The sequence below is a fragment of the Saccopteryx leptura genome, chromosome 2 (genome assembly GCF_036850995.1).
Source record: "Saccopteryx leptura isolate mSacLep1 chromosome 2, mSacLep1_pri_phased_curated, whole genome shotgun sequence".
Classification (NCBI taxonomy): Eukaryota; Metazoa; Chordata; class Mammalia; order Chiroptera; family Emballonuridae; genus Saccopteryx; species Saccopteryx leptura.
In genome coordinates this window covers 236,417,394-236,430,105 of record NC_089504.1, presented here as the reverse complement: position 1 = coordinate 236,430,105, position 12,712 = coordinate 236,417,394, and the positions used below count along the sequence as shown (strand labels likewise).

General features: G+C 48.0%; 1 protein-coding gene across 2 annotated transcripts in view; it reads left to right on the top strand.

Moving 5' to 3' along the window:
• The window catches only part of SSH1 (slingshot protein phosphatase 1), a 62,782-nt gene that overhangs the window by 31,278 nt on the left and 18,792 nt on the right, over positions 1-12,712 (top strand). For both annotated transcript variants that reach the window (XM_066370671.1, XM_066370672.1), the window contains 5 exons: positions 5,527-5,591; positions 6,023-6,144; positions 8,214-8,282; positions 9,013-9,078; positions 11,365-11,559. In XM_066370671.1, the coding sequence (XP_066226768.1) occupies positions 5,527-5,591; positions 6,023-6,144; positions 8,214-8,282; positions 9,013-9,078; positions 11,365-11,559 (517 nt within the window). The remainder of the gene's footprint in view (positions 1-5,526; positions 5,592-6,022; positions 6,145-8,213; positions 8,283-9,012; positions 9,079-11,364; positions 11,560-12,712) is intronic.

Here is a 12,712-nt window from a genome sequence, read left to right as displayed (position 1 = left end):
TTCCTTATTAGTGTCAGATGTACAGAGAAATGGTTAGAAAATCATGTACTTTTCAGAGTGGTCCCCCCCCCCCCATTGCTTCAAGTCCCCTCCTGGCCCCATATCTGTTTATCTTAATATTATTGACTGTATTCCTGTAAAGCCAGGAGCCACGGCCAGGGCCGCCATCACAGCTGCCCAGCCCATGCAGGTTCGCATTGCATTCGGACAGTCGGTAAAGAAACAATGGAGCCAAAAACTGATAGGCCATTTTCTTTAATCCTAGCTTGCACCCGGCGGGCAAGTAAAAAAAAAACACACTGGGCTCCAAAACCCACTCACATTCAGTGCTCACAAAGCCACTGACTTATCCGAGTTTCCTAGAATCAAAGGTTTCTAGCTCACCAGCCTTATTCTCCTCAGTTCCCCAACTCCTTCCTTATCCCAGAAAGAAACTCTGCACAAACTGGCACCTCACTCCGCACTCCGCCATCTTGGCTGCTTCTCCTGGCCTACTCCACGTGGCCTCCTTCTGCTCTCTGCTCTGCTCTCTCCTCTAATCATCCCAGGAACCAAGAGGGCAAACTCTTGTTCTGCCCCCATTTTATATTGTAGCTTCACAATCTCTAATCCAATATACAAAATAGGGAAGTCTCTAATACAAAGTCACTTCTCTGAGGCATGATTGGATTGTACCGCCCCACATCAAAAAGGGTGGGAAAAGCTTAATCCCAAAACCAAGCCCCAGGCTACAAGGATTCTCAACACACATTAATATCACCTGGGCGACGGCCTCACATGGGCAGCGCCGTCTTTAACAAAGTGAGCATAATATATTTTATCTGCCCAACAATTCCCTATGCTGTAATCTGTACCTCTGTGTATGTTCTGTAACTGCCAACCTGTACCGCTTAATCCCGTCACCTTTTTTACCTAGCCTTCTGGCCCCTCCCCTCGGACAGCTCTCAGTCTGTTCTCTGAACCAGTGAGTCTGTCTCTGTTTTGTCTGTTGTTTTATTTTGTGAGAGGGAAGTTTCTAACGACCTGATTCCTCTCTAAGGCAAGAAGTACAATGTGGACATCACATGTCATTCTGCCCTAAAATATAAAAGATGCTTTTGTGAAAGGAATGAATCCAGTATACACTACTCACAAAAATTGGGGGATATTTTATAGTTTCATATTCATTTTGAAATATCCTCTAATTTTTGTGAACAATGTATTTTTCCTCCTGTGGTTCTAACTGTGACCTATAGGGTAGTTAAAATTAAAAAAAAAATTTTTTTAAAGATAATTCTGTTTCTTTAGAGCAGGGGTAGTCAACCTTTTTAAACCTACCGCCCGCTTTTGTATCTCTGTTAGTAGTAAAATTTTCTAACCGCCCATCGGTTCCACAGTAATGGTGATTTATAAAGTAGGGAAGTAACTTTACTTTATAAAATTTATAAAGCAGAGTTATAGCAAGTTAAAGCACATAATAATAATTACTTACCAAGTACTTTATCTCAGATTTTCGCTAAGTTTGGCAGAATAAATCTTTGTAAAGCCAGGAGGCAGGGCCAGGGCCACTATCACAGCAGCCCGGCCCTTGCAGGTTCGCATTAGATTCGGACAGTCGGTAAAGTAACAGCGGAGCCAAAAACTGATGGGCCATAGCCTTTAATCCTACCTTGCATCCGGCAGGCAAGTAAAAATACACACTGGGCTCCAAAACCCAGTCACACTCAGTGCTCACAAAGCCACTGACTTATCCGAGTTTCCTAGAATCAAAGGTTTCTAGCTCACCAGCCTTCTTCTCCTCAGTTCCCCATCTCCGTCCTTATCCCAAATACAAACTCTACACAAACTGGCATCTCACTCAGCACTTCACCATCTTGGCTGCTTCTCCTGGCCTCCTCCACGTGGCCTTTCTCTGCTCTCCTCTGCTCTCTCTTCTAATGATAATCTCAGGAACCAAGAAGCAAACTCCCGCTCCGTTCCCATTTTATAGTGTATAAATCCAAACCCTTAATCCAATATACATAATAGGGAAGTCTCTAATACAAAGTCACTTCTCTGAGGCATGATAGGATTGTACCACCTTACACCAAAAAGGGTAGGAAAGGCTTAATCCCAAAACCAAGCTCCAGGCTACAAGGATTCTGCCTGCCTTTAGCCCACCCCAACACACATTAATACCACCTGGGCAATGGCCTCTTTAACAAAGTGAGCATAATACATTTTATCTGCCCAACAATCCACCCCTATGCTCACTTTACTACCCACAATTTACATCACCAGCATTCCTGTGCAAGGAAATTAGAACATTACACAGATTACAACAGCAAAAATCATACAGTTTCAACAATTACAAAGGTACATTTCACCAGTCTCTGAGCACTTAGCCCAAAGCGCAAAATGTCCTCGGTCTTCTTTCTAGCCACGGGAAAAGCTTCCCGGGGTAGGGGAGTGCTTCCAGCAAAGCCACCCCCCACCCCCATCAGGGTATTTTACATTGTCCAAAATCTGTAATCCGAAAGTCCATCCAACAAAGGAGCCAATGCCCACTCCGGTCGTAGTCCAGGAAATCAGTCCACGCACGTGGGTCATCAGCCACCCCCCTCATTCCTGCCGTCCTGGCAGGTTTCACACTGTCCCAAAGAGGGGCACGTGGCAATGGCAGTCAGCATTTCCATCTCTGCTCCGGAAAGCATGTCCAGCCATATTTCCCAAAATCGCAGACCTACCAGGGCCGAAGTAGGTGCTCCTTCCAGCTGCGCTTTCACCTTCTGGAGACTGCGGATTGCAACTCCAGTCCGATTCTCCTCATCCTCCAAAGAGGGACTGAAAACACCAGCTCCGGCTGCCGGGCTCGAGCCTCCGTCTGCCGCCGCCTTCTGCTCCACAGACCTTGCAGCTCCGGACCCGGCCTCAGCTTCAGCCTCAGCCTCAGCCCCAGCCTCCTGCCGCTGCTGGCTCTCCGCAACATCCAGGGCAAGCTGCAACTCACGAACCTCTGAATCCTCCTCCAGCGTTTGCTCCATTTCCAGGCGAATCTCGCAAACCTGGTCGGCCTCCTCCTCCAGCGCTTCCTCCAGCTCCAGGGTCAGCATCTGTTTCTCCGGCATTTGCTCCAGTTTCTTCCACTGCTCGGTTTGCAGGTCCTGGGCAGCCTCTTTCACGGAGCTCTCAGTTTCCTCACATATTACTGTAAAAGTCAGGCAGCCTACAATCCCCAAAAGGACAGCCATGGGGAACCCTAACACTAGCCAGTCCTCTATTCCACCACTCAAAGGCTCCTTGCTGATCTGTATCGAATCCTGCCACAGACTACGCCAAATGTAAAGCCAGGAGGCAGGGCCAGGGCCACTATCACAGCAGCCCGGCCCTTGCAGGTTCGCATTAGATTCGGACAGTCGGTAAAGAAACAGCGGAGCCAAAAACTGATGGGCCATAGCCTTTAATCCTACCTTGCATCCGGCAGGCAAGTAAAAATACACACTGGGCTCCAAAACCCAGTCACACTCAGTGCTCACAAAGCCACTGACTTATCCGAGTTTCCTAGAATCAAAGGTTTCTAGCTCACCAGCCTTCTTCTCCTCAGTTCCCCATCTCCGTCCTTATCCCAAATACAAACTCTACACAAACTGGCATCTCACTCAGCACTTCACCATCTTGGCTGCTTCTCCTGGCCTCCTCCACGTGGCCTTTCTCTGCTCTCCTCTGCTCTCTCTTCTAATGATAATCTCAGGAACCAAGAAGCAAACTCCCGCTCCGTTCCCATTTTATAGTGTATAAATCCAAACCCTTAATCCAATATACATAATAGGGAAGTCTCTAATACAAAGTCACTTCTCTGAGGCATGATAGGATTGTACCACCTTACACCAAAAAGGGTAGGAAAGGCTTAATCCCAAAACCAAGCTCCAGGCTACAAGGATTCTGCCTGCCTTTAGCCCACCCCAACACACATTAATACCACCTGGGCAACGGCCTCTTTAACAAAGTGAGCATAATACATTTTATCTGCCCAACAATCTTTATAAAACAACTTACTATAGTTAAATCTATCTTTTTATTTATACTTTGGTTGCTCCGCTACCGCCCACCATGAAAGCTGGAACGCCCACTAGTGGGCAGTAGGGACCAGGTTGACCACCACTGCTCTAGAGTCTCACACAAATCAAAATAAGTACAAGTTTTCCTGAGTTATTCCATGTACTTTTTTACATAAGCATCTACAGATGAGCCTTTGCTTCAGAAAGAAACCCATGCAAACCTTAAAAATAAAACCATATAAGCTAGGGGAAGAGTGGTATTAGAGTGACACTTGCTGCTTACTGATTATGAAGCTCAGTTTCGGGAACCCCTCTGCCCAGAACGCACAGCTCTTCCTCCTTTAGGTTGGTTCTACCTGGCTGTGGACACTCTCTACCTCAGAAACTCCTGCCCTCACTCCAGCCCAGAGGCCCCTTTTGGGCGCTGGGCCCTCTCAGAGGCATTTGAAACCTGGCCCTGGAGTAACTGCCTCTTTCAAATAACCAAGGGGGGAAAAGAGTGTGAAATTTTTAAAAAGAAGAGAAAAAATGGGCCCTGACTGGTTTGCTCAGCGGTAGAGCATGGGCCCAGCGTATGGAAGTCCCAGGTTCGATTACTGGTCAGGGCACACAGGAGAAGAAACCATCTGCTTCCCTCCTCCTCTTCATCCTCCTCCTCCTCCTTCTTCTTCTTCTCTCTCACTCTCTCTCTCTCTCTCTCTCTCCCCCTTCCTCCCACAGCCATGGCTCCGTTGGAGCAAGTTGGCCCTGGGTGCTGAGGATGGCTCCATGGCCTCACCTCAGGCACTGAAACAGCTCGGTTGCCAAGCAATGGTGGAGCCACACCAGCTGGATAGAGCATCCCCCAGTAGGGGGTTGCCGGATGGATCCCAGTCAGGGTGCATGCAAGAGTCTCTCTGCCTCCCTACCTCTCACTTTTTTAAAAAAAGAAAAAAAATGACAGCTTACTATAAACTCATATTATTTCTCTGGGCACTCAACATGTACCTGCTGTCCACAGAGCCACTTAAACATGCCCCCTCCTGGTCATAGAAGTCTTAGCCATCTCTTACAGAAAATGCAAAAGAGTTTAAAAAGGAAAAGTGACACCCAGTCTTTTTTCTTTCAGAGCAGCTCTAAGCAAATCCCCTACCTCAGCCGCACCCTTATTTTCTGCTGCCCCACCCTACAAAATAACGTCTGCTTGAACCTAACAGTATTTCTCCTCTAGGCTTGTCTGTGTTTGCCAGATTTTGTATTTAAAAACACATAAAGCAAGTTTTTTGGAAAACAGAAGCAACTTTTAAAAAGCATGGCAGAAAGCTGTATCTCCCTCGTCCTCATTATACATTTCAGGAGTAGACTAAGTGAGGGCGAGGCGTTCCGTTTCTGTGGTGTTTTCCCTCTGGTGTGTGTAGAGAAATTTTAACATCTAGATCACCTTCCCAGCCCTTAGAGTCAGCCTCTCTGTAGCTTTCTGCCTAGAAAGTAGGTGAGTGACCTTTTAAAACTTTCTTCATTGGTCAAATAGGTGACTTGCCCCGACATCTTCAAGTAATGATCAACCTTCTGCGTTGTGAAGATAGAATCAAGCTGGTAAGAAGAGACGAGAGTGGCAAGTTTTAATTTTTAATTGTGAAATTTGGTAGGGAATTAAGAGCAGTGGGTGTGGTAGAGGTGTGTTTGGATTTTTACCGTTTTAGCAAATTCTCCCACTTTGTTTTGCTCCTCGATGCCCAGGAGGTACAAAGAAAGGGTGTAGCAGGTCTCTGCTAAATTGGCATCCTCATTCTCTGGATTTTATTATTCACCCATTCAACAAATTTGGGAAGGGGGTCTCCTCTAAGCCAGGCACTGTCCCTCATGTTGGAGGTATAAATGAGATGTGGCTTCTGTGCCTGACTCTCATCTTAATTCCTAAACTCCCAGGAGGAAAGGTAGACAACAGAGCTCCTTGGCCTTGGTGGGGTGAGGGAAGGGGGCCCTGCCAGGTGAGGCAGGCCGGTTAAAGCGTCTGTGCCCTGCAGGCCGTGCGCTTGGAGAGCGCCTGGACGGAGCGGGTCCGGTACATGGTGGTGGTGGACAGCAGCGGGCGGCAGGACACGGAGGAGAGCATCTTGCTGGGAGTCGACTTTTCTAGTAAGGAAAGGTGAGTCTGATGGGACAGTGGTTCCCTTCTGCAAGGGGACCGAGTTTCTGCTGGAGAGAGATTCCCATGGTCCCCTATCCTTGGGAGATGATGGTGGGGTACGTGATGGTAGGTGGCGGGGTGATCAGGAACAGTAGAACACGGCATTTCAGCTCTTGTGTGCTGTGCGGGGTCCACCAAGAGGATAGAGAAGTTACACTGTGTTCAGAGGTCTAACACTGGGTGCTGTTGAGGGTGCTCTAGAACAGGGCACCTTAGCCAGGGGGTCATCCTGAAGGAGGTGATAGCTGTGGTGAACACCCAAGTAAAAGCAAGAGCCAGCCCAGTGCAGCAGGGAGGATGCCTTCCAGGCAGACAGGCCCATATAAGAAGTGTGTGCTTGATAGGCATCGCATCGAGTGCCTTATCCAGTGTTGCTGTCCTGTGGATCCCCAAGTACTTGTTGACGGGTCCTGGGTTAGAGGCTTAAAGAGATTTGGAATTTTCCAATAACTAGAGGCCAAGTTCATTATATCACAGAGCCTATTATTTGTGTGAAATGAAGGTGAACAGCTCTTCTTACATCTAGGATAAGTTAATGCATGTGAGATCATTGCACAGCCTGGATTTGTTAACACTCGATTAAATTGATTCCCTTTAGTCATCATTCATTAATCCATTCATTAAGCAAACAATTTATTTGCATTCTCCTGTGTATGAGGCAATAGGCAAGGCCCAGGTAAACAAAGAAGCAACAGTGCACACACTTGACCTTAGAGAGCCTGTATGCTCAGTGAAGGAGGGAGCCAGACCCGATTCTGGGTTGATGGGCTCAGTGATGCAGAGACGTACGGGGTTTGTGGGAACACAGAAGAGGGTGGCTGTGGAGGGGCCATGCCACAGACCTCTGGAGCACGAGTGGCCAAGCCAAGTCTTAAAGGATGAGTGGGCATTGGGCAAGTTCGGGGCAGTGTCGTGTTGGTTTGGGGCTTTCCAGGATCCCCTCCTTGCCTCACCCTAACACTGACACAGCTGAGAAGCTCCAGGAGCTCTGAGTCACAACGTAAACTTTATTTTACAGCTCTGGAAAGGAAATTATTAGCCCATCAAGAATGGGTCGAACTGCAGGGTAGGACCTAAGAATTCGCCTAGTCTGATTTTACCCAAAGGGCTTAAGACTGCCTTTCCTACAGACACAGAAGCAGAGTGGCAGATCAGGCATGGTCACAGATGTGTGGGAGGAAGAGCTGCTCCGTGAGCCCCGAGCTCCCCGTCCACACAGTCACACGCTTGTAACATTACTCCCTGGCGGGCTGTGTGTGGCAGCAGAGATGTGAGCTGGAGATCCCTGGAGGTTGTTGGAGCTGCCTTGGCGCAGGGACAGCGGTTTCTCACAAGCCGACTCTTTTAAATGCCTGAAGAATGTTCATCATAATCTGAGGAGCCCCTCCGATAAAGCCCTTGTATTCCCTCTGTGTGTTTCAGCGGCGCCAGTCTCTAAAATATCATTTCACTGTTAAGATGGGCAGAACAAAAGCAGATTAAGTAAGGTCTTAGAACAGCAGCTGCAAAAAATGTACAGAAACAGAGGTCTAGAACTGATCTCCGGGAATGGTGTTGGCACGCTCCCTGCCCCCTTCGTCCCAGGACAGGCCTGGGTGGGCTGCCACTCCTCGCCTGTGTCCCCCCCAAGTGCGTATGGGAGTGCACCAGCCATCGGTGGCTTCACCCCTGCTTAATGAGGTCGTGTGGTCAGCTGGTTGCTCCTTGGCCGCAGAGGGCTGCAGCTGATACCTGGTGTTTGTGCAGCTGCAACCACACCAGACGGTGGGGTTGGAATACCCTGGGACTGTCTCCAAGCAGGCGTCACTGGCAGCTCCCTCTGATGGGCCCCTCTCAGATTGTGTCTTCTAGAATTCCGTGGTGAGTGGTCCCTACAGACAGCTTAGTTTCTCCCAGATGCAGACCCAACGGCCTGTCACAGGACAGGGGCTGGTCCCCCCTGAGCTGGACGGGTTGGTGAAGACACAGGAAGTCTGTGTGAGCAGGTGATCTCTAACCCTGGATGTCTTCTCTTTCCTCCCACATAGTAAAAGCTGCACCATTGGTATGGTTCTCCGACTATGGAGTGACACAAAAATCCACCTTGATGGCGACGGGTAAGCAGATCTCTTTCAAAGATTCTTTTAATCACTAGAAACTCTAAAACATGAGTCAGTCTAGGTGTCATTGGGTAATTGTTAGCAATAGAATCATATGTGTGACGTGTTGATTACGTCAGAAGTAATACTGCCCTCCAGTGAGCCACACAGGAAAGGGACATCCTGGACATTATGTAAGGAGTTTGGGTCATGAAGTAGCACCATTCCCACTGCAAAAGTTCTGTTGCCTCCTAGATAGAACTGGGAGAGAGAAATAAAGATTTGATTTCTCAAAGACATAGGATTATGGTAATGTTCTACCTTTCTTAGATTTTTGTCTTCCATTAATACATTTTCTGTGCAATTTCCAAAAAAAAATTACTGATGGGATACGTGGGGTGGAAGATAGCAGGTGGGTTGGGACCATTACAGGAGCATAAATGAGATGGTGTCAAATGCTGTCATTGCCACACACCCTCTGCTGGGGTTTCGGGGTTTGGTAGACCTCTCCTTGCTGGGTTAAAAACAAGTCTTCCAGAATTGGGAGCCTGTCTAGGTTTTTTTTTGGGGGGGGGGGAGGCTTTGCCCTTGTCTGATGCAGCTGGCCTTATAGTCCCTCATCAGACAGCATGAGACACACTTGTCCTTAGGGTGTCCCCGGTGGGCCTGCCCCCATCATCTCACAACAGTGTGGTTAGAGGGTCTGATTTCTCACCACGGTACCTTTCTTTTTGTTTTTCACTCTTAGTGGATTCAGCGTCAGCACAGCAGGAAGGATGCATGTCTTCAAGCCTGTATCTGTCCAGGCCATGTGGTAAGTGTGGTTTTAGGGACTTTTAACTCCTTAGAAATAGTTTCCTAGCTGACAGCATGGGTGGGAAAACCCCTTCTTAGAAGCTCACTTAGGTACATTTATTTTTTCTGTTTGACAAGCTGTACAGAACAAAATTTTCCATTTTTCAGTGTATCATTCAGTGGCATTAAGTACATTCACAGTGCTGTGCAGCCAGCATCTCCATTCCTCTCCAGAATTTTTCCATCATCCCACACAAACTCTGCACCCATTAAGCACTGACTCCCTGTCCCCTCTCCCTAGAGCCCCGGTAACCTCTGTGCTGCTCTGTCCCTGTGAGCTTACCAGCTATAGGCCCCTCATGCAAGTGGAATCATTCGTTCTCTTGTGCCTGGTATCTTTCACTCAGCACAGTGCTTTCAGGGCTCATCCATGTTGTAGCATGTGTCAGAATTGCATTCCTTTCTTACAGCCAAATAATATTCCATTATGTGGCTAGACCACGTTTTCTTATCCATTCATTTGTTGATGGACTTTTGAGTTGTTACCGCTGTTTAGCTAATGTGAGTAGAGCTGTTGTGAACATTTGTGAACAAAGTATCTATTTGAGTCCCTGCTTTCATTTCTTTTGGGTATAGTTCACCTAGAAGTGGAAGTTCTAGATCACGTGGTCATTTTGTGTTTAATTTTTTGAGGAACCACCAAACTGTTTTTCCACAGTAGCTAGACCGTTTTACAATCCCACCGGCAGTGCACAAGGGTTCCAATTTTTCCACATCCTACTCAACACTTGTTATTTTCTGTTTTTTATCTTTTATCTTTTTTTTTTCCATAATAGCCTTACTAATGATATGAAGTGGTATCTCATTATAGTTTGAATTTGCATTTCCCTATTTCATGTCGAGCATCATTTGATGTGCTTATTGGCCATTTGTATATCTTCTTTAGATAGATATACAAATAGGGCGGTTAGAAAATTTTACTACTAACAAATACAAAAGTGGGCAGTAGGTATAAAAAGGTTGACTACCCCTGCATTACACTGAGGCGTGCTGGGAGGGTGTTCTTGCAGGGTGCTGGGCTCTGGGATGTTCTGCAGCATGCAGGGGCCTGGGCTGGGCAGGGTTAGGGCCTCCCGGGCATCCTGCTTTAACAATAGGACGCCGTGGGTCAAGGCTACATTGGGCAAGTCACGTCCAGAGCTTCTCTGAAGTCACACACGTATCTGAGAGCCTTCCTTTTCCTTGGAGGGTGCACAGACCACTTCATGCAGCAAACAACAGTCTCTCTCAAATCATCTGAAAAAGACTCGGGAGAAAGCTGGTGGCGCTTGATGGAACACTTATCTCCTCTGTTTCTCCATTCTGCGGTCATTCTGGATCATTTGGGGGGGGGGGTCATGGAACCGTAATTCTCTAGACGTCCCGGATGTTTCTGTGTGTCCCTGGATGATTTTTTTAAATCCCTTCCACTACAGGCAAATAAAAAATAGGCCCACATGCTTTTTCAAAACTTCAGAGCCAGAACTAAATTTAGTAAATGTTCAGCTGAAGTTTGTTCCCCGAACCAGCCTAGAGAGCGGACAAACGTGTACCATTGGGAAGAGTGACGTGAAGCGCGTGACTTCTGTGCCGTTGCTGAGCTGTCCTCTGATGACCCTCCCTCCCCCCAAGCCTGCACTTTCCACCCTCCATTGGCACCTCATTCACCCCGTTCGCTGAGAAATATCAACCTGTGTTTTCATTAAAAGAAGTAAAACAAGAATGACTAAGTTGACCATTATGTTATACATTCTTAATATTGTTTCTTCTGTCCCGATGCCTTCCCAAACCACTTCTTCAGTTGGTTTTCTGTATTTTAATGACTTTCAAGAGCTTATTTCCTTGGGAAGTCTAAGCTGTTATAACGTTGATGGGAGGGGGTTAGAAATTCAGTTACTAGACTGCAGTAACAGTGTTGCTGCAGCAGGGTAGTGACTTCCCTCCCAGAGGATAGGCTTGACTCTAGTCCCTGCGTTCTCCTTTCCTGGGAGGTAACAAGTGGGCTTTAAAATGATAGGTGAGCCAGCCTCATGGGGACAGTTAGGAAGTTCCTTTGTTTCCTTGCTGGGGATGGTGAAGGATGTTCATGTCTGCTCGTGGGTCAGTGTGTCTGTCACGGAGACTGTGTCACCTGGAAGGCTGAGGGTCCCCAGTTGCCAGGCCTCTGTGGAGTGCCCTTCTCTGCCCATTTAAAAACCCTTTGTTGAAGAGAAAACCCAACACTTCTTATGTCTCCCGCCTGACCCTCTCCCCCTCCTCACCCCAGGTCTGCCCTGCAGGTCCTTCACAAGGCCTGTGAAGTGGCACGGAGGCACAACTACTTCCCCGGGGGCGTGGCTCTCGTCTGGGCCTCTTACTACGAGAGCTGCATCGGCTCCGAGCAGAGCTGCATCAACGAGTGGAACGCCATGCAGGACCTGGAGTCCACGCGGCCCGACTCCCCCGCCCTGTTTGTGGACAAGTGAGTGCATGCCGCCTCAGCCACCCCCTCCCCCAGCCCTACCCCACCCCAGGCCTGGCTCTGTCTTCACATTGTCACAGCTTCTCTGGGCCCCTCTGAAGGCCCCTCTCCCAGAGGCTGTGTTTCAAACAGAGGCCCCTAACTTGTGCCTCTGGGTGGTCTGGGGCTGGGGGAAGGGTCTGTGACCACCACCTCACTTTTGAACTTATAGACCAGTTTTAGATGTGAGTACATTTCTGAGGAACACTGCACAGCTTCCATCAGATCTCAGGGGAGCGTGTGGCCCTCATCGGGCAGTGCACCAGGGTCTGCTTCCTTGTGAGGGTGTCGTAGACTTGATTTTTAAAGCCTCTTCCTCCACTCTTTATTTATTTATTTTTTTTTAATGACAGGTGACATTTAATATTATTTTATATTAGTTGCAGGTATATGCACAGTGGTTAGACATTTATATAATTTATGAAGTGATCCCCAGTATTTGCAGCACCCCCTGACACCACACATAGTTCTTTCACCATTACTCTGTTTCTATGCTGTACTTTATATCCTTGTGACTATTTTGTGACTACCAATTTGTACTTTTCAATCCCTTCACCTTTTTCACCCAGCCTCCCTCCCCCCCTTTCACCTGAAAACCTCTTAGTATTATGAATGTGACATCCAGTTCCTCGGGTTGCAAAGCAATTGCACCAACACTGGCTGAGGGCAGCCTTAGAGGCAGCAACAGTGAAACACGTGGCCTGTGTCACGTGGTCACCAGCAGAGCTCACGTGGCCAGAGGTGGCACTGAACTGAAGTCTGGTTCCAGGAGAAGGAAGCTGCTCTCCCCTCCTCTTGTTTAGGCCCCTTTCCACGAGGTTGTGGGACACTGCATGTAAGACGGCTGTGGAAAGGGGAGCCACCTGAGTGAGGACAGGACCAGCGCCATGTTATATGAGGCCTCACGGAAATGATGAGAGGGTTGGAGAGAAGTGACAGCTGCCATTGAACATATGACGGGGCATCACGTGGAAGAAGGATTAGCCTGGTTTGTGTGGCCCCTAAAATGAGAACCTGGGTTGATGTATAGAAGTTCCACAGAAATACATAGATTTTGGTTCTGTGTAAGAAGGAGATCCTGGGAGCTGGACATAGCCAGGACTGTGGGGTGGCT